The sequence below is a fragment of the Cyprinodon variegatus genome, unplaced genomic scaffold (assembly GCF_000732505.1).
Source record: "Cyprinodon variegatus isolate N-32 unplaced genomic scaffold, C_variegatus-1.0 Scaffold161, whole genome shotgun sequence".
Taxonomy (NCBI): Eukaryota; Metazoa; Chordata; class Actinopteri; order Cyprinodontiformes; family Cyprinodontidae; genus Cyprinodon; species Cyprinodon variegatus.
In genome coordinates, this window is record NW_015150614.1 from 97054 (window position 1) to 124684 (window position 27631).

Consider the following 27631-nt stretch of genomic DNA (forward strand, 5'->3'; position numbering starts at 1 on the left):
AGATCCAAATAACCAGTGATATTGTTTAAAGTTTTGGTTGGACTTAAAATGTTAAACAACTCACACTTGAGGACATACTGCATTTTGGACTTGGCCATCAGTAAAGGTCTAAATATTTCTAATGTTAATCTTTCCTACTGATCTAATTACCATAACACATGTCATAAGAGAGCATCTTATCATGGACCGTACAATTAATAACGTTACCCAGGCTTACCATTCTCCTTCCCATTCACCCTGTCACTTTTTAGATAAGCTGGTGGATATTTTCCATTCTAAAGTTGCAGACACCATTGGTTCCATTGCTCCAGACAGTAAAAGTGAAAGTTGTCTCTGAGAAGATGAAACATCCACGAAGAAACGCTCCAACAGTGAGAAAAGAAAAGGAGGAGGGCCAAAAAGCTGAACGAAGGTCGTGAAAGAATGGACTCCAGATTAACTATGAAATCTATAAAGAGAACCTTCACGGACATTATTAATGAGCAAAAGATGCAAGAAAATCTTTCTTCTCTGAGATATTAAACAAAAGCATCAATGATGCTCACACCTTATTTACCACAGTTGACAGGTTAACAAACCCTCCTATCCATATGGCAGGTGAACTACAATCTAAAAAGGCCTGCAATGACTTTGCAAAGTTTTATACTGAGAAAACACAATGTATTAGAAAGGAAGTATGCTCATTAACATCAACTCCAGTGCCAACACTGTCTCTAGTTAGAACAAACTGTTAAAATGTCCAAATTCTGCCAAATAAACTGCAAAAGTCTGAAAGAGACTGTTCAGCAGCTAAGCTTCTCTTCCTACTGTTTAGATGTTTTACCCCCTTTTTTATAAACTTTGATTTAAATCATAAACACAGTCCTTACTTCAGGTCTTTTCCCCCAGGCCTTAAAAACAGAAATTATCAAACCATTTTAAAAAAAGAGAATTTTGGACAGTAGCAGAACTACAGGCCCATCTCAAACCTCACATTCATCAGGAAAATTACTGAAAAAGTTTTTTTTCAAGTTAAAAGCCTTCTTAACAATGAAAAGCTGTTTTGACGTCTTCCAGTTAGGTTTTAGTGCCAACCACAGTACAGAGATGTCCCTGATTAAGGCGTTCAGTTATTGCAATATAAAAAATAAAAAAAATTATTAATTGTAATTTTCTGTGAAGACCTTTTCTGTTTTTTTTTTTTTTTTTACTAATTTTTCCTCTAATGTAAATTACTCTGAAATGTTGCCCATTGTCATTAGCGGAGTTGCCATAAATAAATTACCTAAACAGCTCTGATAAATAAATACAATACTTTATACTGTGAATTTACAGACATTTGTTTTCAGCTGCCTTTCACTATTGAAGTTAAACTGTTAACTGAGGTATTATTAGTTTAAGGTTGTGGTCCAACTATTTTATTGGTTTAACTACCTGCTTATCATGTTTTTAACTATTTGCTTTTACTCTGATTTTAGTTTTTCTTCTATGTGTCCATGTACTGAATTTTGCTATAAAAATAAAATTGCCCTAGCTTGCCTTACAGCTCTTTAAACACATCTGTCACTGTCTCAAGTGAGGTGAGTTTAACACCATTAGGTGTAAAAGGTGCTGACAAAGAGATAAACAAACCAAGACCTTCAGGAAAGTCTGAATTTGACAGCAGACCTGGAGCACTTTCATGGTATCTTGCATCATGGATGTTTTAAAAATCAACCCTGTTCAAGCTAATCCGATAAAAAATTTGCTTAATTTAGGCTGAAGAACCAGTGAAGGATCTAAAACATGAAGGAAAGCGGCCTTTGAGGAATGAATGAAACATCACAGGCAAAATGCCTTTAGAATAATTTTTTTTTGTCCGGATGAGAAAATTTAAGCTATTCAACTACAGTGACAAAAACAGTTTGGATGAGTTACACTGAGGACATTGTACAACAGGAACAGGAATAGCAGCACCAGGCTGAAGGACTTTTGCTTAGCAGTGCTATTGTTGCTGCAGACAGACTCAATAAAGCAGTGAAAAAGACAAACTACATCCAAATCATTTCACTTTCCCTTAAAATTAAATTAGTAATTGAAACACATTTATTCTAATGCAAGTGGAGGAGTATGCATATATTTGAACATCTGCAAATGGTTTTTGACCTCATCTTGATATAAAATCTATGATAAATTTAAAATTGTGTGTTTAAAAAAAGAAATAATTAATGTCTCACCAGAGTTGTATCTGCTGAACAGCTTATAATATTTTACCTTTTAGATACTGTGTAATATATAAAAAAAAAACAAAAAAAAAACATTGCCATGCAGTAGAGGGGCATTATACATAAACACAGTGTAAAAACAGACCTAGAAATGCCTTAAAACTGGTTTAAATATGTACAGATATATATATTATGGAACTTGTGTGTGTGTGTGTTAATGTGTGTATATATATTCTTCTGAAAAACAATAAATAAGGTCAAACATATAAATGGCTCATGGTGTGATAAAAAAAATCCTATGATTCTTAGCTCTGAGTAAGAATAACACAGCTGACATCATAAGAAGATTAAAACGTTTGGGGAGGCCCCACTGAAAACATCTATAACTCACACCCCAGGCACTTAGTTTGGACTTGAAATCATTTCACTCTAAATGTGGACTTTCCTGCATAGCAGAACAGTTTATTAAAAATAACTGATTTTTTAAACAGTTTTTAAGCCTGATACTGTTAAGACCTGGGTAGATAAAACTTTGGTTTGTCATCTTTCTACATCTTCCGTTTTAGTTGATGACTTACATTCAGCTTTTAAATAAAAGGTAGTATCTGTTGTGCCATAACGTGGTCAATAAATAAATCTTTACATTTTCTACACGTGGAATGTAACATCTCCAGTATACTGTTTGTGTTTTATATTTCCAAAGTCTGCATAACTGGAAAGTCTTGTATGTTTGCTCAAAATATAGACACAACATTGGGTCCCAGTCACTCATGGAAAATGTTTTTTTCTTTATTTCCCTCTCCTCTTTGATAGTTTTCTTAAGTGTGTGTTATTCTGCAGCTTCTTGCAGGGCTCTGTGTTTACTTCAATACGCCATCCTCAGGAGTGAATATACATCCGTCTTCTGAAGAAATCCTTCAGAGTGATTCGAGTGTGAATTCAGTCTCTGATCTTTAATTAACATAAAAAAATGTTCACCTTGGTTTAGGACCCAACTTATAGCTGCAGCAATTTCAAATATTGCTGTTTGCGTCCCTCTAGATCCGTAGCTTTATCTGATGCTTTTGTGCATTAGCCATGCCACGAGGAAATAAATGCAGCAATCCATCCTTTGCATTCCTTGTGTTCTCTGCTGTGTTGGAGTCAGACAGTGTTTTCTTTTTATTTTCCTCACATGAATCACTCCACAAGATCCAAGCCAAAAGCTACTGAAGTGAAAATCTCTTTACTTTCCAGATCATTTTGCATTGCAGATGCAAGAGAGGCTGGACTGTGTGTGGTGTTGACATTGTCAATGACATCCTTCCGGTAGGTAGAGGGGCGGGGGCTGAGCAGACAGGTGAGCACAGATGGATGTCCTGCTGAGGGTACAGCTGTCCTTTGTCAAAGCAAACATCTGGTAGAGGTCAGGCTGTTCCCAGGCAGTGATGCATGAACTACAGGCTGCATCAGTCCTTGCAGCTAACTCGCCATGTGTTTTTCAAGCATGTGCCTGTATTTTCATCTTTTCAGTGTCTGTCAGTACAGGTTGTCCTTTGTGGTGGAGGTGTGTGTGGCCGTAGAGTCATCGGGGAGGGAGCCCCTTCGGCCGAGACGTGACCGGCACTGCAGCAGGTTTTGAAGCTCTCTGGACACGCTGCTGGAAAAGGCCGTGTAGATCCACGGGTTGGTGCATGAGTTCAGGCTGGCCAGCAGCATCAGGATAGTGAAGGCCACTCCTGCAGAGGACACATAACGGAAAAAAACAGCGTGGATCTAGTGCATTATTACTACACATCTCCAAATATTGTCATGTTATATCCAGGAATTCAAAAGTGTTTTACTGGTACTTAATGTGATATAATTTGGTTCTGGAGAGGTCAGCAAATCCCACATTTATTTAAGTCAGTTATGTGGACCTTTAGGAACATCTAAAACATGCTGGACAGTGGACCCTTAGGACCAGGGTTGAAGACCTTTGCCCCAGAAGAGCTGTAGAGCCTCTTAATTAGTGCTCCTCTTGTCCAGGCTTTTAGTTCAGGTGAAAGGTCATGTGTTTGTGGGCCTGTAGCCTTCCCTGGCCTGTCATATGTGTTCCTTGATCTTTATGCTCTACAATTTTCTCTAACAAACCTCCAAGGACTTTGCAAAACATCTGGTTTTATATAGGGAATACCTTTTTTAAAAGAGGAATTTCAGTAGCTTCTGAAAGAAGAAAGTTCCACTTGATTTGGTTTAGGCTTATTATAGTGAAGAAAGGTGATATACAGTATTTATTCTTATATTCATTCAGCCTCACAATCCAGGGCTAATTTGTGTTTATTTCTGTTACATAAAATCCCAATAAAAACCTATGAATAATATACCATGGTGAGTTTTGAGAAGGCTAAAGCACTATGAATACTTTTTGACCGCTACAATCAGAAGTGAGGAGGGAGCATTTAAATATGAAAGCTGTGTTTGCTGTTTCACTTATTTCCATAAAGATTATAAATATTTCAGACGAACAAAACTGTGAGTTCTTTCTTTTTAAACTTCATTTTGCATCTATTTATAAGCTGTTTATATAACCTCTGGTTTGGTTTAGTTTAGTTTGCTGTGGTCACTCAAAAACAGCAGAAATGTTGCAACAGCATTTTTTAATACGGAGCTGATAACATCATCTCCATGTTTCTGGTTGTGTTTGTGGAGCCCCATGCCAGGGAGGACTCATTCATATTAAAACTTTAAATATGCATGTGTGAGTGTGCTTGTATTTGTTCCTACAAGCTTCCCGTGGCTCAGCCTGTGTCCACGTTTGTGTTTTTGACAACATGAGCAAGCTGTTGGCACATTTCATTGTGAATGAAATGTGAACACCTGGTACGTAGTACATAATTAGCAGGAATATACAGAAGTTATTTACTGTTATTCACCCATTAGTCACATATTATGTCACAGCTTTAGGAGGGACAACCCTCTTTTGGTTGCGCCACCTCTAGCTGCCAGTAAATATATCAACAAATGTTGTTTGTGCTTTAGTTCCACAGAGACATGTGATCCAGGGGTTCTGGTTGTGTGTCAAAACAGACATTGTTTTGACCTTGTCTTTCATTCCTTGTTACATCATCTGAGCCGGAGCCTGTTCTTGGAATAACGAAATGGTCCTTGGAATAATTTCTCAATAAGACAGACAACAGGCAGTGATTGGAGGCTGCAGCTGAGTAACATAATCACTTAGTTTTTGGCGTGTCTGGTTTGACAAAACAGATAAGCATTGCCCATTTAAAGCAATTAAAAAGATTATCATGCCTGAGGAGAATTAATCCATCCGGGACAAAACAACATTAAGGATTCTTTTTAGATCCTTTGAAGCAGTTTTTATTTCTTCTCTGTCTGTCTTAGACACATACTGTAGAATAAATCAATTTTCTTATTCTTTATACTTTTTCAGATTTGTCCCATCACATCCAAAAAGGTTAAAAGCCTTTATCTATTTATTTTTGGGACAGACCAACATCAAAGACACCAAGAAATTCTTTAAAAGTGAACATCAATTTCCAAATATTTTCTCAATTTTATCAACTACTTTGAGGTTTGGACTTTGACTATACCATTGTGAAACATCACCATGTGTTTAAATAAAGCATGCTTATACTCTGTAGTGGTTTCAGTCATCAGCTTATGTGCAACAAAGATGAAGCAGATGGATGAGCTCAATAGGGGGTTTTGCTGTGTTTTTAAATTCCCCTCTGGACACAGTGCAGGTGGTGGGAGACAGAAGGACTGTAACAAAATACATGTTAAATGGCCCATACCTTTATATTGCCTTTTCAATTTAGGGGACCCCAAAGCACTTTACACTACATTCAGACATTGATGATGGTAAGCTACACTGCAGACTCTGCTGCCCTGGGGAACACTTAGAGAAACCGGGCTGCTGCGCAGCTGTGGTTGCAGGAGGAACTCCTGCATCCCTCGCCGCTGTTACCCCAAATAACATCACTATAGGAAAATGCCTCAAACCCCATGCTTGAAGCTTTCACAGAACTGTAAAGTTCATTCAGTAATTTTGCTCCTTTTGTGCACAAAGGACTGCAATCCTAGATCCTTCCCCCCGGCTGCTGTTGGACTGTATATTCAATACTGTTCCCAACATGCATAGTGAGTGTTTAAAACCATGCCGGTTTTTTTTTTTTTTGCACAGCTTTTATCTACTTAATAAGTGTTTCTGTACATTAAAGATATGTTCACTGTTTTTACCTGCCCCATTAATATCTCTACACCCATGCAGCTGTTCACATAGATTTCTTTAGTTTGAAATAGGCTGCTATATTTCTTTTTATCTCTAACATTTCTCATTTGTCCATTAAAAATTATTGCACAATGTGGATTTTCCTTTGCCATACATTCTATTTTAACTTTTTGGTACTTCTATTCTATTCTATTGAATTGGATTTGTTTGCAAGGTAGCACTGGTTGTATGTTTAGGCTTGTTGATTTGTTGGAAGGAGAACCCATCCATTGCAAATCAGATCATTCCATCAACTCTGACCATCATCCCCCTAGCATCCTTCTACGTCTACCGTGTTTTATCATCAGTAATGAGCAATTTCTTGTTCTGTTTTCTGTTTTTATTCTACCATACATGTGTTTAGCAGACATGCTAACAAATTTCTCTATCAGTCGTCTTCAAAATGTTTGTTTTGCCTCAGTGGGGAGAATTTCAGATGTCACTCTAATGTCTTTCTCAGTGTCACTTGGCTAATAGTTGCTCAGTTTATTCATGATTCACCCTAAGATAAAGTACTCCACAGCTTCTCCAGATTCCCTGGATATCTGGAGGCGTCTCAAACTAGATACCTAAAGTTTTAAACAGATTTAATTATATGGGCCTCTACATGATTTTGTGGCTTTTGAAGGTCAACATTTGAACTGGGTGTTATTTTATGCTTTATTATGGTAAAGTGAAATGGGCATTACATTTGTAACAAATGTTGAAAACTGTTAATTTTGCTTCCATGTAAAGCTATCCAGCTTAGCTTTTGACCCAGGCAATTGTTTAATTCGAGATATAAAATAATTTCCGTTCAATATTCAGTACTTGCTATGTAGGGATGCACAGTGTGTGCTGCCCTTCTCAAAAACTCCCTTATGTAACTTGAGAGGTTTTGATCTGTAGCTAAATGCGTCATTTGTCCCAGAGTGCTGCTTTACGAGCTAACTGTTGTTAAGGAACAAAACATAAATTACCTGAACAGACATATTTTTTGGCTCTCTGTTGAAGGATTTAATCTAGAGGGGCAAATGTGACCTTGAAATTACAAGCAAATCTTTGACTTCTCAGTCTGCTGGTCTAAAGTGATCTGCTATCAGATTCCATGGCTCCATCTGAGTAGTGCAAATCAGTAAGGACACTTAAGCCATTTTAAATGTGTGTCAGTGGTCCCCATGATAAGTACTATCTGAGTATTGCTGGCAGTAAGGAGCAGTGTTGCCAACTCCTCAGTAAGGAAAGTAGCTATTGGCTGTGCTAAAAGTCGAAAGAAGTCGCTAAATGACGTAATTGCCTAATTTGCATAATCTGCCACTGGAAGCGATGTGCATGTTATTGATGCTGTGGGAGAAATAATGTCGTTACAGAAAGACAAAAAGTGAGTAAAAACATTATATAATAGTTTTTTTCCTCACTTTACTAAACAATATATAGAGCTACTTTATATGCCAGTGTCACTCCCATTCTGACCTGTATCGTTCATGTCCCTGGTGTAAAGATATTGCTTAAGCTACGAACAGGAGGTAGGAGCTACAATTTAATGCATTGGGAAGGAGCCCAAAGCATTGGAAGAGTGCACTGTTGCCAGTGGCCCTCGTGGGGGTTACATCACAAAGTTACAGATCAGGGCCCAATGACAGCTAAATGACTCCTAATGAAAACTTTACGAGACGTGAATTCTGATGTTGATCACTAACCTTGGTCTGGAGGGTCTGGATCCCAAGCCGCCCACAACTGAACGATGAAGAACGGTGACCAGCAGATGGTGTAGACCAGCACTATAACTAGGGTCATCCTTACTGTCTTGGACATGGCTTTAGTGATACTGTGAGGTGGAGTGACCGGATGTGGAGGGGGGGCACAGTCCAGGGAACAGCGGGGTGAAGTGGTACAGGACTCCCGGAAATCGGAGCCCTTTGGTATTTGCTCCTGCGATAATGATGTTCCTTCTGTCTGACGTTCACCGCAGCAGCTACTATACTGAATAACAGACGGCACATAGTCGTAATGTTCTCCCACTTCGCAGTCATGTAAATTGCTGTCCTTCAGCAGTTGTCCTCCTCCTCCTCTCCCAGGCACCTGTCTTCCCCTCTCCCTTTCCCTTGCCCGGTCCTCCTCTTTCCTAAAGCCGTGGATGCGAAACAGGTTTTCACTCCTTTTCAGCTCAGCCATCACTATCCTCTCTGACTTCAGGTAGATGTTGTTGTGAATCTCGCGGAAGATTCTTATCTGAAAGACAGCATTTATAGGAGCCCTTTAATATCCAAATCCAGATGAGTTTTACTGTTACCACGTGCCAGGAGTAGAAAAAAATTTCATTATGAAAGAACATGAGATACAGGCTGAGTTGGTATCAGTCATCTACAATTAAACTGTCTCTGAAACCTTTAAGTAGCATAACTAAACAGGTTTATATCTTTACTGCCTTAGAGAAAGGTGTCTATGAAATTTTATGGTGCTGAAATTGGCTCCACTTTTCCTTTTCAAAGAAAATCTGAAAATCACTGAAAAGGATTTTATAGTCTGACATTCCCAGCTCCATCCAAAGTCATAGAGCTAATCCACTAAATTCTCTAAGGCTTACTTTATTAATATTTTTGCAGGCTTTGATTCCTACATTTATTGCCTCTCAAATGTGTACAACCCTGTGTTGTAAAAGCAAGACCATTCTGATGTTTTCAGTCTTTTTTTCCACCTTAGATAAGAAATTTATTTCATATTTTATAGAATCTTTAATCTTTAGTCTTTTTTTCTGTTCAATTTTTGGAGTGTTTTAACACAGATTTTATGAATTGGTTTTATCTTAGTATTCATATCTTATTTCTGTAAATGTAAATCCCTTTATTGTCCCATAATGGGGAAATTCACTCTTTGCATTTTAACCCACCCCCTTGGGAAGCAGTGGGCTGCCATAGTGTGGCGCCCAGGGAGCAGTGTTAGGTTAAGGGTCTTGCTCAGGAACCCAGATTGCAGGCTGTTGTGTTTTAAGCACAAGTGTACTGCTCTAACCACTAGGGTAACACTTCCCTTTAAAGGTTAACATCAAGCCACCAGTTGGTGACCCAATACAACTTCCCTGACCCGGAATTGGGCCACAGCGGTGAGAGTGCTGAGTCCTGACCACTAGACAATCAGGGACAGCAGTTTGGGTAAACTTGCTTATTTTTTTTTTTATTTTATTTTTTTTTTATATGAACTACATGAGTGAACCAGATTTGAGTCACCTAAAGAGAACTAAGGAAAAGAGATGCTCTCTGAGTTTGGCAGTTGAAAGGCAGAGAGGGGAAGCAATTTCAAGACAAGATGTAGGATCTTGATAGAGACCCCGTATAATGCAGTGAAAGCTGAGTCAAAAGGTAATTCAGAAAACTATTCATTTAACTGGTCTAAGGCTTTTTTTTTATTACATTCCCCTCTAAGACATTAGTTTAAACTGTAGGGGGGGGAGCAACTTTTATATATGAAGAAGGGAGATATGTGATCAGCTGCTAATATTTAAATCAGAGAAAGCATTTAAAGGGGCAATCACTTTGAAAGCCTGTGTGTGTAAAAATACTCTTCTTGAATCAAATGCAATATCAAGAACTAGGTTACTGATTGTGAAGTCGGCTGAGATCGCATATGTTCCACATCCTGGCAGATCGCTCTCAGAGTGGGCAGCCGCCTCAAGCTCTGGTTTAATTAGGGAGAAACGGCCAGACTCTTGAAATATCTTTCCCCAAATAGAGCAGGACCGGTGGGAGGCAGTCCAGAATGTCTGTTCACCACCTTACACCAACTGCAGCATCCCATGGGCTGTTGGACAATGGCTGCCAAGTGCACTTTGCATTTCTTTCATGCCATATGCATCATTACCTGATGAGGTTTTTTTGAGCATGTAATCCTGTTATCAATAGTCAGCGTACGCTGCAGGGAAGCAGCCGGTGCAACCAGTATTACCTGACAGATGGTAATGATGAGGGCGGGCAGCAGGAACACAGCCACGGTCATCCAGGTGACGTAGGCCTTCAGCCCCCACGGCTCAGTGAAGTGACCCCAGCACTCAAACTCTCCTGGCGCTACTTCTGAGCGGGAGAAGATGAACACCTGACGAATGTAACAAGAACCTGTGGTCAGCACTCCCACAAATATGATGTAAGATCATTTTCAGTCACCTGAACTGTAGTGACCTCATTTAGCTAAAAATAAACCATCAACTTAAGCTGATCTGTAAAAACAAAGGTGTGGACACCCGATTAGGGCTTATTTTTCTATTTCAACATGTGTGAGTGTGTGTTTTGTAAGTAAAAGGTTTTGTTTGTTCACCCCTCCCTACCTGCGGTATGCTAAGCACCAGAGCCAGGCCCCACGCCACCATCACAGGGGTGTTCCAGCGGGACATAGCTCCAACGCGGTAAGCCTGCAGTGGGCAGCAGATGGCATGGTGCCGGTCGACTGTCATGGCAACTATCATGTAGGAGGAAGCAAACATCCCCACTATCTGCAAGTACTTGACGGACCGGCAGAGCAAGTCAGGCCCCTGAAACCTCTCTGTTATGTCCCATATCAGCTGAGGCAGTACCTGGACACAAACAGGAAGAAAACCACTATCAGTTACACCTTGTTATGAAGCTTTGTCTTTTTTTTGTTTTGTTTTGCAGAACTATGGAGGTGAAATAGTGAAGGTCATCTCAGGTGATACCGGCTGTTATCTTTGTTGCAAGGTTTATCCTTTTGTACAACATGCTCCTATTCTTATCCTGATGCACATCAGTAAATCACAATGTTGCAGTGGATTACACACCTCTGCAGCCTTTAACAACAGGAGTCTATTTATACGCACTTAAAAACTGTCCCGACAAATGACCTTATACTCCTGTATGCGATAGCACACTAGAAGCAACAACTAACAATGCTCATCCCTGTAGTTATGAGCAAAACACTTTATGATTCTACATTAAAAAAAAAATTATATTAGTGCATTTTTTCCCCAAAAGACTAATCAGAACTGAGATGATGATTTCCAAGCATGTAATTTTTTTATGGGATTTCTGTATCTTTGGCTCCATTCAACTTTCCCTGCCTGAACTTCAGAAATAATCCCCAGAGCATGATGCTGCCACTTCCGCATTTAATCCTGAAGGCTGTTCTGATTGGGTGGTCTGCAGTTTTATTTTATTCCATGCATTGTGTTTCGAATATAGGCTAAAACATGCAGTTTTGGTCTCATCTGACCGGAGTGCTTTCTTCTCCTATATTCGCTATCTAAAGGCAGTTTGTTGCTCTGGATAACCTTTATTTAGGGGAATTCTGTACTGAATCAGTAAAATTTCCTATTAAAACAAGAACCTGAATTGAACCGAAGAAAGAAGAACACATCTAAATTCAAAACCTTTGTGTCTCACACAACAACAGGTAAAAAATTTTTAAGTTGAACACTTTTAGTGGATTAAATTTGACTATATCCCTTATAATAGCACAATCTTCAAAAATATATTGATATTTTTATGATCATATTTATAATATTTATACAAATACAAAGCTACAAAGGTGCAACAGTATTTGAAAAATAAAATGCCTTGTTGAACGCCTTTGTCGTGCATCATTAACGTAACAAATTGGTGTGTGAAGGTAAATTGGCTTAGATCTGCCTATCCAAAACAAGACCTGTTATCAAAACAGACATTCTACCAGATAAGCCTGATCACGACATGCAGGATAGCTGGTATCCTTGCCCTGATAGTTTTTAGTTCACTGCAAGAGCATCTGCTCTGAATGAGTAATTTCCAAAGCAAGTATGGAATAATGATGACAACATCAACAAAAAGGCTCAGCCAATATGCCATTTTTGTTTGTAAATAAAGAGCCCTTATGAAATATTTTGCCAGGATCTCAGATGTTAAATTGGCACAACAAGTCATTGGATGGTCAAAAAGACATGAGAATTCCAGAGTAGTTCATCCAGTGTTTTATGAACAGGCATGTAGAGCAACTACGATAGATTGATTGATTGATTGACTACATTGATCTCACAGTGGAGAAATGTACTTGTTACATCGGCTCAAACAGTCAAAAAGAAGAAGAAGGTGCCAAAAGGAGGAAAAGGTGCATAGGGATATATTCAGTATATACAGTGCATCCACAGACGTCCAATACGGATGGATTCACCAAAATATTTCTTGTTCTTGATGCAAGCTTTGTTCTCAAAATCTCAAAACAAAGAGGTTATAAACTTGACAGCAGCCATTTTAACTGATAGCAGTGAACCTGGAAGTCACACAGTTTGCTCCAGCTTTCAACCTTTGATTCTATGCTTCAGTATGTTTAAGTGCTGATGATGGATCCCTGATGAATTACCAACAGATTTTCCCGTTATTAATTAATAACTTAAACCATATAACATAAGGTTATTTTTTATATTTATTTGCGTATTTACTGACCCACATACATTCTTCACTATGAGCAATATTAGCACCCCCACATAGTTATTACCTATTTACTGTAATATATAGTTAACTACTTACCTACTAATTTATTTACTTTATCTTATTAATTGGTTTACTTAATGCTTACTAACCTAATTATTAATTCCTTCCTTCCTTCCTTCCTTCCTTCCTTCCTTCCTTCCTTCCTTCCTTCCTTCCTTCCTATTTCCATGAAATTCCTATCTAATTATTATTACTGTGTGAATTCCTTGAATTACTTCAATTGAATTATTTATTTACCCATTAGCCTACCTAATTTTATACTCACCTGGATGTTTTATTATTATTTATCTAACCTTTTAGCTGCTTACAGTAGCTTTCAAAATATTTGCTTCTATTCTTCATTGCTTGCCTTATTGATTACATATTTGCTTCACTGCTTTCCTTTAGAAAGAGCAGTTTTTCATGTCCCAACACTACTATAGATAAACCAAATGAACTGACCTGAAAGAGAGCCACCACCAGGTCAGCCACACACAGGTTGACCATAAACAGGTGCATAGGTGCATTGTGCTTTCTTCTCCTCAGAAGGACCCACAACACAAAGCTGTTGCCCAGCGTGGTGAGAGCCAGAACCATCCCCAAAACGGCAATCTCAGCCCGGGCCAGTCCTTGGTCCCTGGTCCGGGGTTGAGGCAGGGAGTGAGGCGTGGTGTTGGAGCCATTCTCTTGAAAGATACCAAAGATGGATCCTCCAGTGCGAGAAGCGTTAAACGAGCTCAGTTCAGTTACAAACACAGAGAAGTTGTTTCCTTCGGAGGCGCCTGGAGAGGAGAGACCTAATCCATCCCAGTCTGTTTCTACGCTGATCCTTTCCATTCCTGAGAAAACAAGCAAAGTGTTAATGTGTTTATTGTTTATCAAAACAATTTCCGGCAAAAGATAACAAGCAGCTAAATTTGGGCACACTCAGAGGCCTCTGTACTCTCAGTCTGTCACGACACAAGTATCATGTTCGATCAGATAATGTAATTTACCCGAATGAAAACTATTTTTGTTTGCTGAGTCCGTTGGGTGCCTTTTTTGTGTTTCTGTATCAAGTAGCTGGGAATCCCAAAAAGCTTACACGTAAGCACAGAGACTGTTTGTCTTCAGAGCATCAGAAACATTCTCACGTCATTCACCAAAAACAGATTTTCCTAATGTTCCTAATAAAGTTTTGACTGAAAGCTAGACACAATACCAATCACGGTGAGCTTTGGAGCTCTCTCACATTTTTTTTTTTTTGTACAGCTCCCCAGCTTTTCCACTTGTCCATCCAACAAAATTTCCATTTTGTCTGACGTAAGTCTGCTTAGATTTATTTACTGTTTCAAACTTTCTCAAGGATGAATTGACAGCTTTCCCCTTTATCCCACCAGTCTACATCCATTCACCTCCTCACCCAACCGTTCTCATCTCATGGTTCCCCCTCCTCTGACATTCCTGTCTCCCCTTGTTTTTGTTCCCCTCTGTAGCTTTCTCTCATGTCACACTCGCTCTTGATCGCAATAAACTTTTGGTTTATTTTTCTTTGCTTAAAAAAAAAAAAATGCCAAAAGAGAGTGGAAAGTTGATAGGGGTGAGATGATAATTTGAGAAACAGTCATGGGTAGCTTGGGGTGGGGGTGGGGGGTCAAATTTGGTCAAATAAACCAAATGAAGACTGGAGGATGTAAGGACAGATGAAGGGACTGGAAAGAAAAGATGTGAAGCTCAAAAATAAATTAATAAAAAAGGAAGATTATAGCACGGGTAACATAGAGGTTAGCAATGTGGGATGTGGGTATACAATGCATGCAGCCATACTGGTCAGATCTGAAGAAGTGGTTACATTTAAATGCCTCAAATTAAATTATTAAAATATATCTCTATATCAGCCAGACCAGACCCTGACCACATTTGAAAATATTTTCAGATTAAAAACCTGCAGTTTTCAGAACAGGGGCTGAACTGTTAAACCCAACTAACATTTTCAAATCAGTGTTTTAGATTTTCGTAGTCACTAACCTGTGTTTCCTTTTACAAAGTTTCCTGTGATTGAAGGCCTAGTCGCTGCTTCTTCATCATATTAAAAAACACTTTTTTTTAAATTATCCTATTAATTATCCTCATCTTTTCTGAGTCATGACATGGATAAGTAGTTGATGCACTGTTGGAAGGTTGGCTGATTTACTGGAACCTGAAAGCTTAACAAATGGCTTGTCACTGACAGATATATGCGTTCTGAATCTTGCATTGTATCTTTAAATGTAAAGATTATTAGAATGTTGAGAATAATTATCTAGATTTCCTTTTTTGTTCCAGACTGCTGGGCTTTTCTGTTATCTTTTAAAGCACAGTTTTGAGCTATTTTCTATTTTGCTTAAATTTCATGATAAATCTTTACTGGGATACATGCACCAGTAAAGGGGCAGGTTTACCTGTATAATAGGCATGATAACAGTCAAGGTGGATGTATCTCTCAGGATTGATGTCCCATGAATGTGCAATTTGATTGGCTTCATTCATAGTTAAAGACCTCTCTGTCTTTCAGTATAAGTGTCGCAATGAATGGATGCCACCCCTAAAAATAGCTATGAACCATCCAGTGATAATACGGAGCAATCAAACGTGTCTAATACTCCATTATGAGGTTATTGTCACTGCTACACTAAGGCCTAATGGCCAATTTGCAAGTAATAACCCCCTCATTGACAGCCGTGTGAGATAAGAGAGCTTATGATGCTTGCAGCCTAAGGTAACGGCTTTGCCAGATGAAGTTTTCAAGATGTACACGTGATAGAGCATACCAGCTGGCCCTCTGTGTCCAACAGGATGTTGGAGATGGGGAAGGAGGGAGAAATACACTTTTGGTTTATATGATTCCATACAGATGTTTTTTATTATCATGAAACGTTAATCCAAAAATATCTTTTGAGTTTGAAGCCTTGAATGCTCTCCTATTATGTTTTCATTATTTTTCTTTGCACACAGTAAGGTCTACTGCACTGAGGGAGCTTCTGACCTTGCGTTGGTTGGTCTTATGTCCTTCTCAGCAATAACAGTATAAATTATGAGCTCAATCATAAGAGCCGCTATGCTCCTTTTGAACCGATAAATACTCTTATTAAATATGAGTGCCCATGTCATCAATTTCTCATATGAATTCCTGTTTCTTAGTTACATCAGGATATGATGTGCATGGAGGTTAGAAGTAGTGGCACTAAAGCAACATAAAACAAAATAAATTATGTTTAATCAAATTAACATATTTATTACATACTAAAGAGCTTAGATGTCTGAAAGTGAGGGCTTTGCATCCTTCTTCCCTTTAAGCATCAGCTGTTCTAAACCATCAAAGGACGTGGTGTTTTTTCATTCAATTGCTTCAGCTTCATTTGCTTTGCTTGTGCATCACAGAGATCCATCCAGGCTGTCTTTCGCACGCTCCGTGACTTACTGCATAAACAGGAGAGGCGAGCACATCCGAAAACTTCTGCTCCTCATATTTCCCATATTCAAAGAGGAAACTCGCCGCAACATGTTGAAAGAACATCACGTCTGCAGAACCGTGCCGGATGCTGTTTAATGTATTCCAGGCACATCGCATCAATCCCTGTTTGTCCGACTGGCTTAATGTAAAGCTCAAATTATCCCATCTCCCTGCGCTGAATGGACTGTAAACACTGCTTTTAGGAGTTAGTACACTACATTGCTTCCCCTCTTTACTCTAGAGCTTTCAGGCTGATTAATGATGGAGTTGGAAACCTCGAACCCTCCCTCTGCCGTCCTCCCCACAGACAAGCTGGTGTTCAACCATCCATATTCCTCCCTGTCTCGCACTGCCTCCCAGCATGGGGGGCCCCAAACACACAAAGCCTTGGATTGTTAAAAAGGCATAAAAAGCATTATACATATTAGCCCCTCATGTCCACTCCTTCTTTTTCCACACATGTTTTGGTCATACTCTTAAATTACATCATGTTCCAACTATGCCAAGTTGAAAAGCCCTGAAAGTTCAGGGCCCAATGTGTAAAAGGCATGGATTTTAGGTGAACATCAGGTTGTCAGAGTGTTTTATTATGAAGATATGAACAGCAGCCTCACAGTTATTGATGCCATTTGTTAAGATCTGTCTAAAAGCTTAGAGTTGAATGTCAGTATAATACTTAGTGAACCCAAAGACCCCAAAACACTGCTGATTTTATTATTTTTAATGTTAACTTTCTAACCATCATTATTGCTAGGTTTTTTATGCTTCCAGGTAATGCTGCTCTGACTATAGATATTAGCAAGTTTAAGTATTTTATTGTAGCCATTAACTGGAGTAAGAAGATTAATGTTCAGGTGTCTTTTTTAATGGCATGTTTGATTGTCTTTACTACTTTAAAGAGGGGCTGAAAGAAAATTGTATCTGTGCTAAGTAAAAGTTCTACTACAGGGAAAAACTACTGTAAGAGAACTATATCTAAAATTCTAACATGAGGAAAATTGATTTCAATCAGGTGAACCTATTTAGCACTCACTCCTGCAAAGTGCATTGTGCATACAGATGGAAAGACAGATATAAATACAGACAAACATGGACATGAAGATAGACAAAACATCTCATAGAATTGCATTTGTTTAATGGGTTAAGTAAGTTACAATTAGAGGAAAACAGTCCAATATTATAATCTATAGTCAATCTATAATCATATTCTAAANATATATATATATATATATATATATATATATATATATATATATATATATATATATATATATATATATATATATATATATATATATATTCTACCAGTTGTGTATTTATTCATTGCTACATAAATTATATTACATTATTATAGTAACTGCAAAAAAAAATTCTGATTCTTATTAGTTCTGTTGACAATATTATCAAACAGTTTTCTTTGTAATTAAACTATAAAATTATGTAATTTATATATTATCATTCGAACTGTTAAAATTGTTGAGAAGAAGTCAACAAACAAATTGGTTGTTACAAAATTTATATGGCGTTGAACTGATTCCAAGTCAGTTACAAACGTACTGAAATTAGAAAAGAGTCCTTGAACTAATGAGAAGCTGTAATCAAGAATAGTTTAAATATTTTTCTCCTCAAACTTAAACAATAAGTTAGTCAAATTCTCACAAATCTGAAGAAAAACAAAAGGATTTATTTTTTTGCAAGTTTCATTTCTTTTTTAGTTTTTCTCGTTAGGATAGGATAGACATTGATTTCATACATCATAATTAATGTTGATTTTTATGTCAAATTGAGTACAGGTAAACATTTGGGAAAATTCTGTTAGTATTTGCAGAGGAGCTTTGACTCGTTTTGAAAAGAGACTCTATCTCTATGTAAAATCACGATAAAATGATTCAGAAATTTAAGGGGAAACGTATTAAAAGTAAATGATCCTTATATAACAGAGACATAGTTATGCAAATAGGTTGATTGGGTATTCATATCAAAAACCTTTGACCATATACATTTTATTCCTTTAGTCAAGATTTCCTTGTGCCTGCAAACAGGTTTTTTTTTGCACATTAGGTGGTGTAAATCCAAGCATAATTAAAAATCAATCATTTTCCTCTGCAGCCTTGCTTCTCTTGATTGGGCTTGTCAGTCCCTTGATTAGTTTCCGTTGACAAGGTCCAACCCAGGCTGATCGATGGGAACCTCTCAGTCCTCATTAGCAGCCCAGCGTGAACCACAACAACACGCTGTAAATTCCCTTCTCTAATCTCCTCTTCTTCCTTCTCTCTGTTCTTGTTCTCACCCCTATTTTCATCAGCTCACTTCTTCCCTGGACAATCCAGCACCTTTATCTGTCTTCTTTATATTTGACAATAAATAGCTCCTAATTTATAGAGCAGCAGTCAAAAGCACAAATGAGATTTTAAAAACGCACCCATGTTGACAGGGACTAAAAATCAAATTTAATGATATCGCTGGGGGAATGATATAAAACTCTTCTTCATAGAGCGTGACACTTTACAAATGGATCAAAAGATTTTTTACAAAATAAAGGTTTGAATGAGTTGTGTGGTGCCACTAGCTCGGATGGCTGACGTTTCATATGCTTGATAAAGTGGCTGTGACCACAATTTCATCCTTGAACCCCCATATATCATCAGATCCTCGCCTTCTCACCCACATGCAGTGTAAATTCACTTTCTAAAAGATCCTCAATGATATCTTCATACTCTATATATGCCCATGCATTTCAATCCGTACGAGATAAATTTATAGCTCTCTATTCACCTCCTTGTCAGTATAAATTGACTCAAAACCTTTTGTCCAAACCGAATATGAAAGGACAAATTTTGTGTTTTTGAAAAGGCACAAAACCAAAGAATCTTAAATTTGAGCATAAATACTGTGTTAATCCCTTTAATTTTGTTTCAAGAAAAATAATGATTAAAATAAATAAATAAATAAAATAAAAAACTTTAAACAGCCTCACCAATCTAAGATAATGACAGAATATGGATCCAACCCCACCTGCTTAATTATTAATAGAAAATTTGATCTCTTTGTTACATCATGAAATAACTGTACTTGGTTTAATGGAGTCTAGGCGGAAGTTCAACGAAAGAAACTGATTGCTCTCCTACATCCACGTGCGACACAGCCAATCAGCTTTGAACCACACCTCCACGAAAGCCAATCGGCATCCAAAGTTCATCTTAAAAGGCCTCCGATTCGCACTGTCTGCTCCTATGCGCAGGCTGTGGATGCGCTGTGATTTCATTCAGATGACACCGTTTCAACCCACCTCCAGCCCCTCCTCCACCTTCGTAGCTAAAGCTTCATCAGAGTGTCATTCCTCCTGGACTCTTACTGTGTTCCCTGTCTCATCTCAAGCCTGGTTCTGCCAGAGGTTTCTTCCTAACGGGGAGCTTTTCCTCTCCACTGTCGATTCATGCTTGCTCATCATGGACAGGTTCTCCAACCTGTGTTACAAATGGACTTCCATCTTCCAGGTCCCTGAGTGAAGCTCTAGTATCAGCTCACGCAATCCACTGAACCTCCACATGAAGCTCAGCATACCATCTCGCTAACCAGCAGTCTACAGACTGAACAACTTCATCTATCTCCACTCAACCACCAGTTTCAGGCCTGGGGGGGAAACAGCCCTATTCTTTGCTCCTGTTCATGCATATCTATCAAAATTAAGCACTATCTTTTTTTGCCGAGGTCTGAGCGCAAAAGACAAAGTAATTGTATCAATAGTAGGGGTGGGTATTGCCAAAGATGTCACGATTCGATTTGAATCACGATTCCTATGCCACGATGCGATTCTATCACGATGCATCACGATACTTGAATTATTGCGATGCATTGCAATATTTTCTCCTCCAAGTTTTGTTTTTGAATAACTCTGCGCAGTATCCCGTGGCCGGAAATGCTTGTGACACAAGGCAGCGTGCGCCAACACATCCGCAGCGACATCTACTGGACTGGAAGTTGTATTACAATATTTTTGGCTGATGTTCGCCAACCATTCATGCAATTTTATTTATTAATTTTTTTAAATTAATAATCGATACCTGGCGTCAAGAATCGATGCAGTAGATCACGAAAATTAGAATCACGATGCATCATCATGACGATTATTTTGCACACCCCTAATCAATAGATTTCTCTTTAATTGTCTTTTCTCTTCGTGTGAGTTTTTCAGATTAAAATGTCACTTACTACATGCCAAGAAATCACCTGAACAGAACCTGTCTGACAATTGGAGTAAGCAAAAAGGTTACCAAATTTACATTAAATCAACATCCAAACTCAAAGTGAGTTTTATTTAAACTGAGAGTCTTTAGTATGACCTTAAAACAGCCAGTTTGTGCATGTAAAACCTTCACTAAATATAACAAAAGCAGGACAAAATTCTTAAACAGCTTACAAAAACTTTATGGTTAGAGTGGCTCAGACTATCCTGAGCTATCCTTGTAGTTATGCTGATATAGGCTTAGGCTGCTGGAGAACCTAGGGACCACTTTTCATTATTTTTCTACACTTTATTGCTATTCTTGGGGATTCAACATGGCGGCGCCTGTAGGCAGCAGCTCAATTCAGCTCTCGACAATTCCACTGTCTCAAAGCTGTATAAACAAAATTTAGTTTCTTATACACTCTGTGTATACAAAAAAACAATAAAGTTGTCTAAGTCTGTCTATGTCATTCTTCAATTCTGTAGTATTTGTCTCTCCAACCCCTACCTTTATGTGCTCTCTTTCACCCTTTTTTTTTTTACAAGAAAACCTTTTCAGAGCATATCAGCTTAACAATTTCTTTCCCAGGTGGAGCCATCTATGGAGCTAGTTCACCATTACCTTCCCATACAAAGGATTGATGGATCATTACTTCTTCATTCCTTGTTCATTGTGTATGTCTGCTTCTATCTTCTTGAACCTCCAGTCAGCCTCGGTGGAAGACTGATCACACTATGCCTGGTTCTAGTGGAGGTTTCTTCCTATTAAAAGGGAGTTTTTACTCTCCACTGTAGCGGCCTGCATGCTTGCTGTGAAGGTTTGCTCTAGAATTAATGACACACTCCTCCAGGAGGAACAAATCCTGCAAAGTCAATGACTTGATGCAATCAGCTGTTGTTCCTTAGATACAGGATTTTAAACCAATCTGACTGTATGATCTGATTGAACTAACTCTGTAATGTGTCTCGATATGTCATGTGTTGTGAATTGCCGGTATATAAATATACTGAATTCAATTGATTTACATGGGAATGTAAATCAATTAATGCCTTACCGCTAACTTCTTTCACCCTGAGCCAAGTTGGTTTAAACATTTTTCCCCTTAATTCTTGAAAGGTACATTTAAAAAACTGCTTTTAGGATTTACTCAAATTCTTGTTATCTGCTATGGTATTTATCTGATAGTCTGGACTCTAACTCTGATAGAAAAGGGGGAAAAAACTGTTGCACTGTAGACCTTACAAACCAAGCTTGACCATCAAGCTGAAACATTTAACTGGATTTGGAGAAGTGTAACCTTTGTCGACTGTAAATATTTTTTTATATACTTCCTATGTTTCCACTGTCCGTATAAAACATTGACACTTATGTTTATAGATTTGCTTATATATTTAAATCAGTAACTGTGCTTGGTTAACTTTTTCACCAGTATGTTTTTTTCACAATATTTAGCAGTTATTATTTTTTTCTTCTTAAATTAACAGATTGAATATTATTATTTTTAACCACCATAGGTGTAGCTCTAGCATGAAGGGTCAAAATACTTTGTTGTGATAAAACTACCTTTTGATGGGCCTGTTTAGAATGAATGGAGTTGTACTCATAAACATGTTTTGGTAGCTACAACAATAGAGTCAAGTTAAAACCATATTAATAAAACAGACTGATAATGCATAGAAAAGCTTTCATTCATTACTCCTATGCTCACCCAAAGAGAGTCCTAATTCCTATGAAAATAAAAGGCACTATGCAGGCGAGAACAAAACTAAAAGGGAGTCAAACAACTGGTTCTGCCCTGATTCCCTTGATTGTCAGGCAATCATTCAGTCGAAAAGTGGCATCAAGAAACAAATAGGCAATGAGGAAAAAGCACCCTTATACACCAAAAGCTGTTGTTTTTTTCATAAAAACTGACTTCTACCTAAATTAAAAATGCTTTCGATTATTTCACAATATTATTGCCACATAATATATCTATTATTTATTGATGTAGATACTTAATTTTGTGGTTTATTTATCTAATTCTAAGCACTTTCACATTTCATGGTTAAGAAGGTATTGCAAGCAGTGCCAGGATTCCCGAAAGTGAAAACCCAAATTTATTGTAGCTGTCATGCCCCTCTTTTTTTCACAACCAAAAGTTTTGGGCTCTGGCATGATCAGCACAGTTCAGTGCCATAGAAATTAGGAATATGTCTTGGTGGTTTTTAATGATTTAAATCTGCGGATGTTGTAACATTTTTTTCACCTTCGTTGACTCCAGTTGGAGTTAAGCATAGCAGTTTGTGAAAAAGAAATCTGGGAATTATGAAAAAATATTCAATAAGAAGATCTATTAGGCATGCAAAAATAATTCTATAAAGTTTTTTTAGGTGAAAACACGAGAAATATAAAATGTTGTCCCCAAAATGTGACAAACTGTGAAAAAAAGGCAAAACATCCAACTGTGTCTTTACTAAAAACTGTAACTTTGCTCCAATTTACCTCAGCTGTAGGAATTATTGCACTGGTAATGTCTAAAGGTGGATCTACAGCTTTTTTTTAAAGGTTTTAAAAGTCATGAATAAGGCTCCTTTTAAAAGGTATTATAAGGAGCCTTATTAATGACTTCCTTAAAAAGTTTGTATAATTGCCCTGCGACAGTCCAGGGTGTGCCCTGCCTCTCACCCATAGATAGGAACCAGCCCCACTGTGACCATGATGGAAAAAGCAGGAGAAGATGGATGGATGGATGGATGGATGGATGGATGGATGGATGGATGGATGGATGGATGGTTTATATACTTATAACACTAAATAATATTGGCAAGAGAACAGGAAATTGTTCTATATTTCTATGCGCCATTCTCATTTTCTTTTCTTCAGCTGCTGTGATAATCTCTGAAGTATTAGTTTTATCATGATACCATGATTATTTAGTAAAATTTGGGCATGTCGTCATGGAAATCCCTTGGAGCTTAAAAGGTTAAATCCCAGGCAGGGTGTCAGTTTGTGACATCTTCAGCATTTAAAATCTGTATAATTGACTGTTTCTTCCTCATTGGATTAATGACTGTATGAATCTTCACATTGTGAATTCAGAGCAGTGCACTAGACTATCCTTTCTTAGATTTCTCTAAATCACATGTGAACATTAATATGACTATAATGAGCTTTAAGTACAAACTCAATTTGCAAAAAAAAAAAAAAAGGAAAAATAACGATTAATGCCCTTGGAATTTTAATGATGTTTGACCAGCTCTCCTCAAGCTTATTTAATAGGGTCACTGTCTAACCGCATCTTAAATGGGTTCAGTTAAGTCTTGTGCTCAGATAGAAAAGCAGGGATTGTGCTCCAATCCTCCAGCCAATGGGAAGGTCTAATGCAGAAGAGGGTCCAAGTCCTCTTATCATTGCTGATAATGTCTATTCATGAGACCATGGGCTGTTTTCCTTGTTATGTATCATTAACCAGCACACCAACATCAAACCTGCTCCTTACACAAAGCCGGACGTCATGCAGCTGATGTAAAATTCAGAGGTTGGCCCCTGCAGACTTAGAAGAAAGCTGCTGTGTTACTACTTTAACTAAAATAAGCCTGGAGGTTGGCAGCTGATATGGTCAGACCCACACCACATGACAGAATGATTCCCTTTTAGAAAGCAGGCCAAGCAGACTGTGACAATAACAGTTTTGATTGTGATTATTCCTGCTGGGGTCGGCAATCAAGCAGCTGATTTTGTCGACATTGTGAGGAAAATAACTCTGTTACCTCATTTTTATTACTGCAGTTTGTTGATTCAACTGACAAGTCAGACAAATTGACTTTATGGCTTAATGTAGGCCATTCAGACACTATTCTGACAAAAAGATGCGTGTTTTTACTGTGATATTGCTGCAATTATCATTTCACTGGCAAATAAAATATTGCTTTATAATGATCCGCTCTGCTGTGTAAATCTTCCTCTAAAGCAGGCAATAAATCAGTGATCTTTGACAAAGCAAACACACAAGAATCCAATATGGGATAAATCTCCTCTGTCGTATACAGAGCCGTATTTTACCCACTTTAAAATCCATGCAAGAATCTAAAATTTTTAAAGAACTACTCATACACATGAAAGCAGATACAGAAGAGCACCCGCAAGGTGAGCAACATGCCTCGGCCACCTACCTCGCTGTCAGTGCATTGTTGTATGTCTCATGCGTGTTCTTTTCTCTCGCTCTGTTTGGGTATAAGACAAAGTGTGAAGAGGCATCATCATTACAGGCCATTAATATTACATGCAACAGTGGCTCACATTAACGACCTGACAGTCCCTCCCCCCTCAAGCTTGTCTCTAATCCATGGAAAAACTTACACAAACACCTTCTGAGGGAGATACTGGTAGAAAAATACTTCTAACCGAAGGTAATCGTACATTAAGACCAATTCTCACTAGAGCTCAAAACCTCTCAGCAAGAATTATATACTTGTTTTAAAGATCTTTACAATTTGGAGTTGCAGAATTTAAAGCAATATTTTACTATAAGGACGTTGCGGTGATAGTAATGGGTATATATTTAGGAATTCATTTTTGAGGGATATATTTTAAAGCTAAACCTTAAGTACACTGTTTCCTTATGTGACACTACGGAAAGCCAAAATAATTCAGCCAAGATTTCAAAAACTGAACAGTGGACTTCCACACATCTTTGACACATCTTCAGAGAAATATTCCAGATACCTCATTGTGCTACAAACATCTATTCAAATAATTATGCACACGTTTAAACACCCTGAGAGTGTCCAGCTATGATACACTTTATGAAGAAGACAGCTGATGTGTCCCAGAGACGATTCTTGTGGAAGCTTGTAACAGGGAATCAATCTCCTCAGCAATACCTGTGCTTAAAGGCTCTATTTCAAAAGCAATATAACAAAATGATACAGTTTTCTAAAGTACAATGATCTTATTTTTGGGAGATTTTGAAGCTAAAACAAATGTGTTTACCCGTAAGGATTCTTTCAAAATTATTTCTTCTTACAGAAAAAAGGAGAAACATTTAAACCTGAGAACACCACCCCAGCTATAAAGTAAAGAGGTTGTACTATAATGTTATGGGCTTGGTTGTGTTTTTCTGCAGAGTGTATTGCTGCAATTCACAATGTATTTGCATCTTATATAAAAGAACAATACGTACAAAATGATAAATCAGTAATACAAAACATCAGCCAGAAAATTAAAGCTTGAGCAAAAAAGGATCTTCCAAACTAACCATCAAAACAGTTATAAACCAAGTCAATGTTTTTGAGTATCCATCATGAAGCCCTGATTTCAGTCTGAAACATTTTCAAGTACAGCATAAAAGGAATGTAAGCAAGGCCCACTCAAATCTGACTCAGCCATGCATTTTAAATCAGTAGGAAAAAGCAAAAGATTATAGCAAACTACTGTAAAAAGGTTCACATAACACTTTACCCAAGTCACAAAATCCAATATATTGAATCCCAATTAAATGTGTGTATAGCTCTGAAACAAAGAAAAGTTTAAAATAAATTCTTCACATCTTATACTTTAATTATTTATGTTATCCTTAACAAAGATAGTATTACATGTATTCTATCAATATGTGCATATGGGTTACATATGAAAAAGTGTGTATAGAAATTAACTTACAAGCAGCTAAATTTTAAAAGGAAATACAATTCCAACCTACAGTAAAACTACACAAGTGCTGCATGAACTCCATATATTTTATCAACAGTTAAAATATTTGTCTTATTTTATAACTAGTATAGATTTTATTATGATATTTTAAGTGCAAAATAATTTTCATTCAAACAAGACAACTAAACTAATTAAACTAACAGCGATGCTGAATGTGAGGCCGTGACATTAGTTTGATATATTGTAGAAATATATGAACTGATTTATACTAACAACACACACAAAGGTTAAATTGTAAATTTTTTTAATCATGCAAACAAACTTAGACTGGGCTGATGTAGATTGATTTAGAAACAAGTTTCCCTTGAACATTTTTCAAAATAATGACTCCTAGTAACTAAATAAAATCAACAACATTTTTAGGAAAAAAAAATAATTAAAGATCTACGAATTTTCTTATTTTTTTTCCAAGATGGTAGTGTTAAAATACTAGTAAGACTAAAAACAGTACGTGTGAGCAATCAAACAGATTCCCTCTGACAAAGTAAAGATCTCTGCTTACCAATGATCTGTTTTTGTTCCCAGATTTAGGTCTAAACCTTCAGTTCTTCAAGATTCTTAAACACTCCTCAGTGTCCCATCAGCTGACTTCTCAATGAATCTGTCAGGACTGAAAAAGCCTGGCAACTTTTTCCTGGCCAGTGTTTCAAAGACAGAGTCTGTGCAGGTCCCCTTAAGTTGTCCTTTCCGGGCTGTAAGTCACAACTGATTTTTTAGTGTGGTCCATTCAAAGGCCATGTGCGTCTCAGTTCCTCTTGCTCCTGATTGTGGTTTTGCCTAGTCTGCCGTGTCTCCTGTACTACCACCACCACTGGATTTTAGCTCTGTGCCCCCCCCACTGACTTCCCACCTCTCGTTCTAAGCTTTCTCCTCCTCCCAGGTCAATCAGCCTGTCCTCTGTAACTGAGGGTGGAGCCTGCTGTCAGCAGCCGAGGGAGGATGTTACACATACCTATGAAGAGAGAAAGTGTGTGTGTGTGTGAGAGAGAGAGAAAGGGAGACAGAGAGAAACACACAGGGAACAACTCTGTTCATACATGTGTATGTGCATCTCCAGCTTTAATGTGAGCAAAAAACGTGTTTATTATGTTATAGAGAGGACAGACCAAGGTGAAGGTTAAGCAGCAAACCCGCCCGTCCAGTTTTCAGTCCAATGATTTGTCTCTTGTGTAACTTATTTTGTGCGTTTGTTTTGAATCCACCTTTTGTGCAAAGCTTTGTTTTTTCTTTACTCCTTTGTTGATGGAGGACAAGAATCGGAGGACCTGGTAAGGAACATAGAGAGGCTGAGTCAGCCCGGTCACACCCTTGACGTACACACTAGAGTTTATACAAAATAAATAAAAAAGATGCTTTATTTCAGTTCACTGTACCAG

At 37.8% G+C, this 27631-nt stretch overlaps 1 protein-coding gene across 3 annotated transcripts; it reads right to left on the minus strand.

Moving 5' to 3' along the window:
* Positions 1 to 1280: 1280 nt before the first annotated feature.
* Positions 1281 to 27085, minus strand: avpr2 (arginine vasopressin receptor 2). Of its 3 annotated transcripts, none has more exons than XM_015377882.1 (7): positions 26758 to 27085; positions 24719 to 24769; positions 13326 to 13702; positions 10733 to 10978; positions 10357 to 10503; positions 8115 to 8646; positions 1281 to 3901 (listed from the first exon to the last, which is right to left on the minus strand). In XM_015377882.1, exons 3-7 carry the CDS (start codon positions 13698 to 13700, stop codon positions 3702 to 3704), a joined length of 1500 nt encoding a protein of 499 aa, XP_015233368.1. In that variant the 5' UTR covers positions 13701 to 13702; positions 24719 to 24769; positions 26758 to 27085; the 3' UTR covers positions 1281 to 3701. The 3 variants fall into 3 exon arrangements, with proteins under 3 accessions (XP_015233368.1, XP_015233370.1, XP_015233369.1); XM_015377884.1 differs by having other exon boundaries at positions 3287 to 3901; positions 26824 to 27085; XM_015377883.1 differs by lacking the exon at positions 24719 to 24769 and having other exon boundaries at positions 3287 to 3901.
* Between the last annotated feature and the right edge of the window lie 546 nt (positions 27086 to 27631).

Excerpts from the sequence above, each read along its gene's own strand:
- avpr2 (XM_015377882.1), bottom strand. The coding sequence starts at position 13,700 with ATGGAAAGGATCAGCGTAGAAACAGACTGGGATGGATTAGGTCTCTCC. Across the intron at positions 10,979-13,325 it reads TGGTGGTGGCTCTCTTTCAG|GTACTGCCTCAGCTGATATG; the intron begins GTCAGTTCATTT and ends GTTTGTGTCCAG. Across the intron at positions 10,504-10,732 it reads TGGTGCTTAGCATACCGCAG|GTGTTCATCTTCTCCCGCTC; the intron begins GTAGGGAGGGGT and ends TACATTCGTCAG.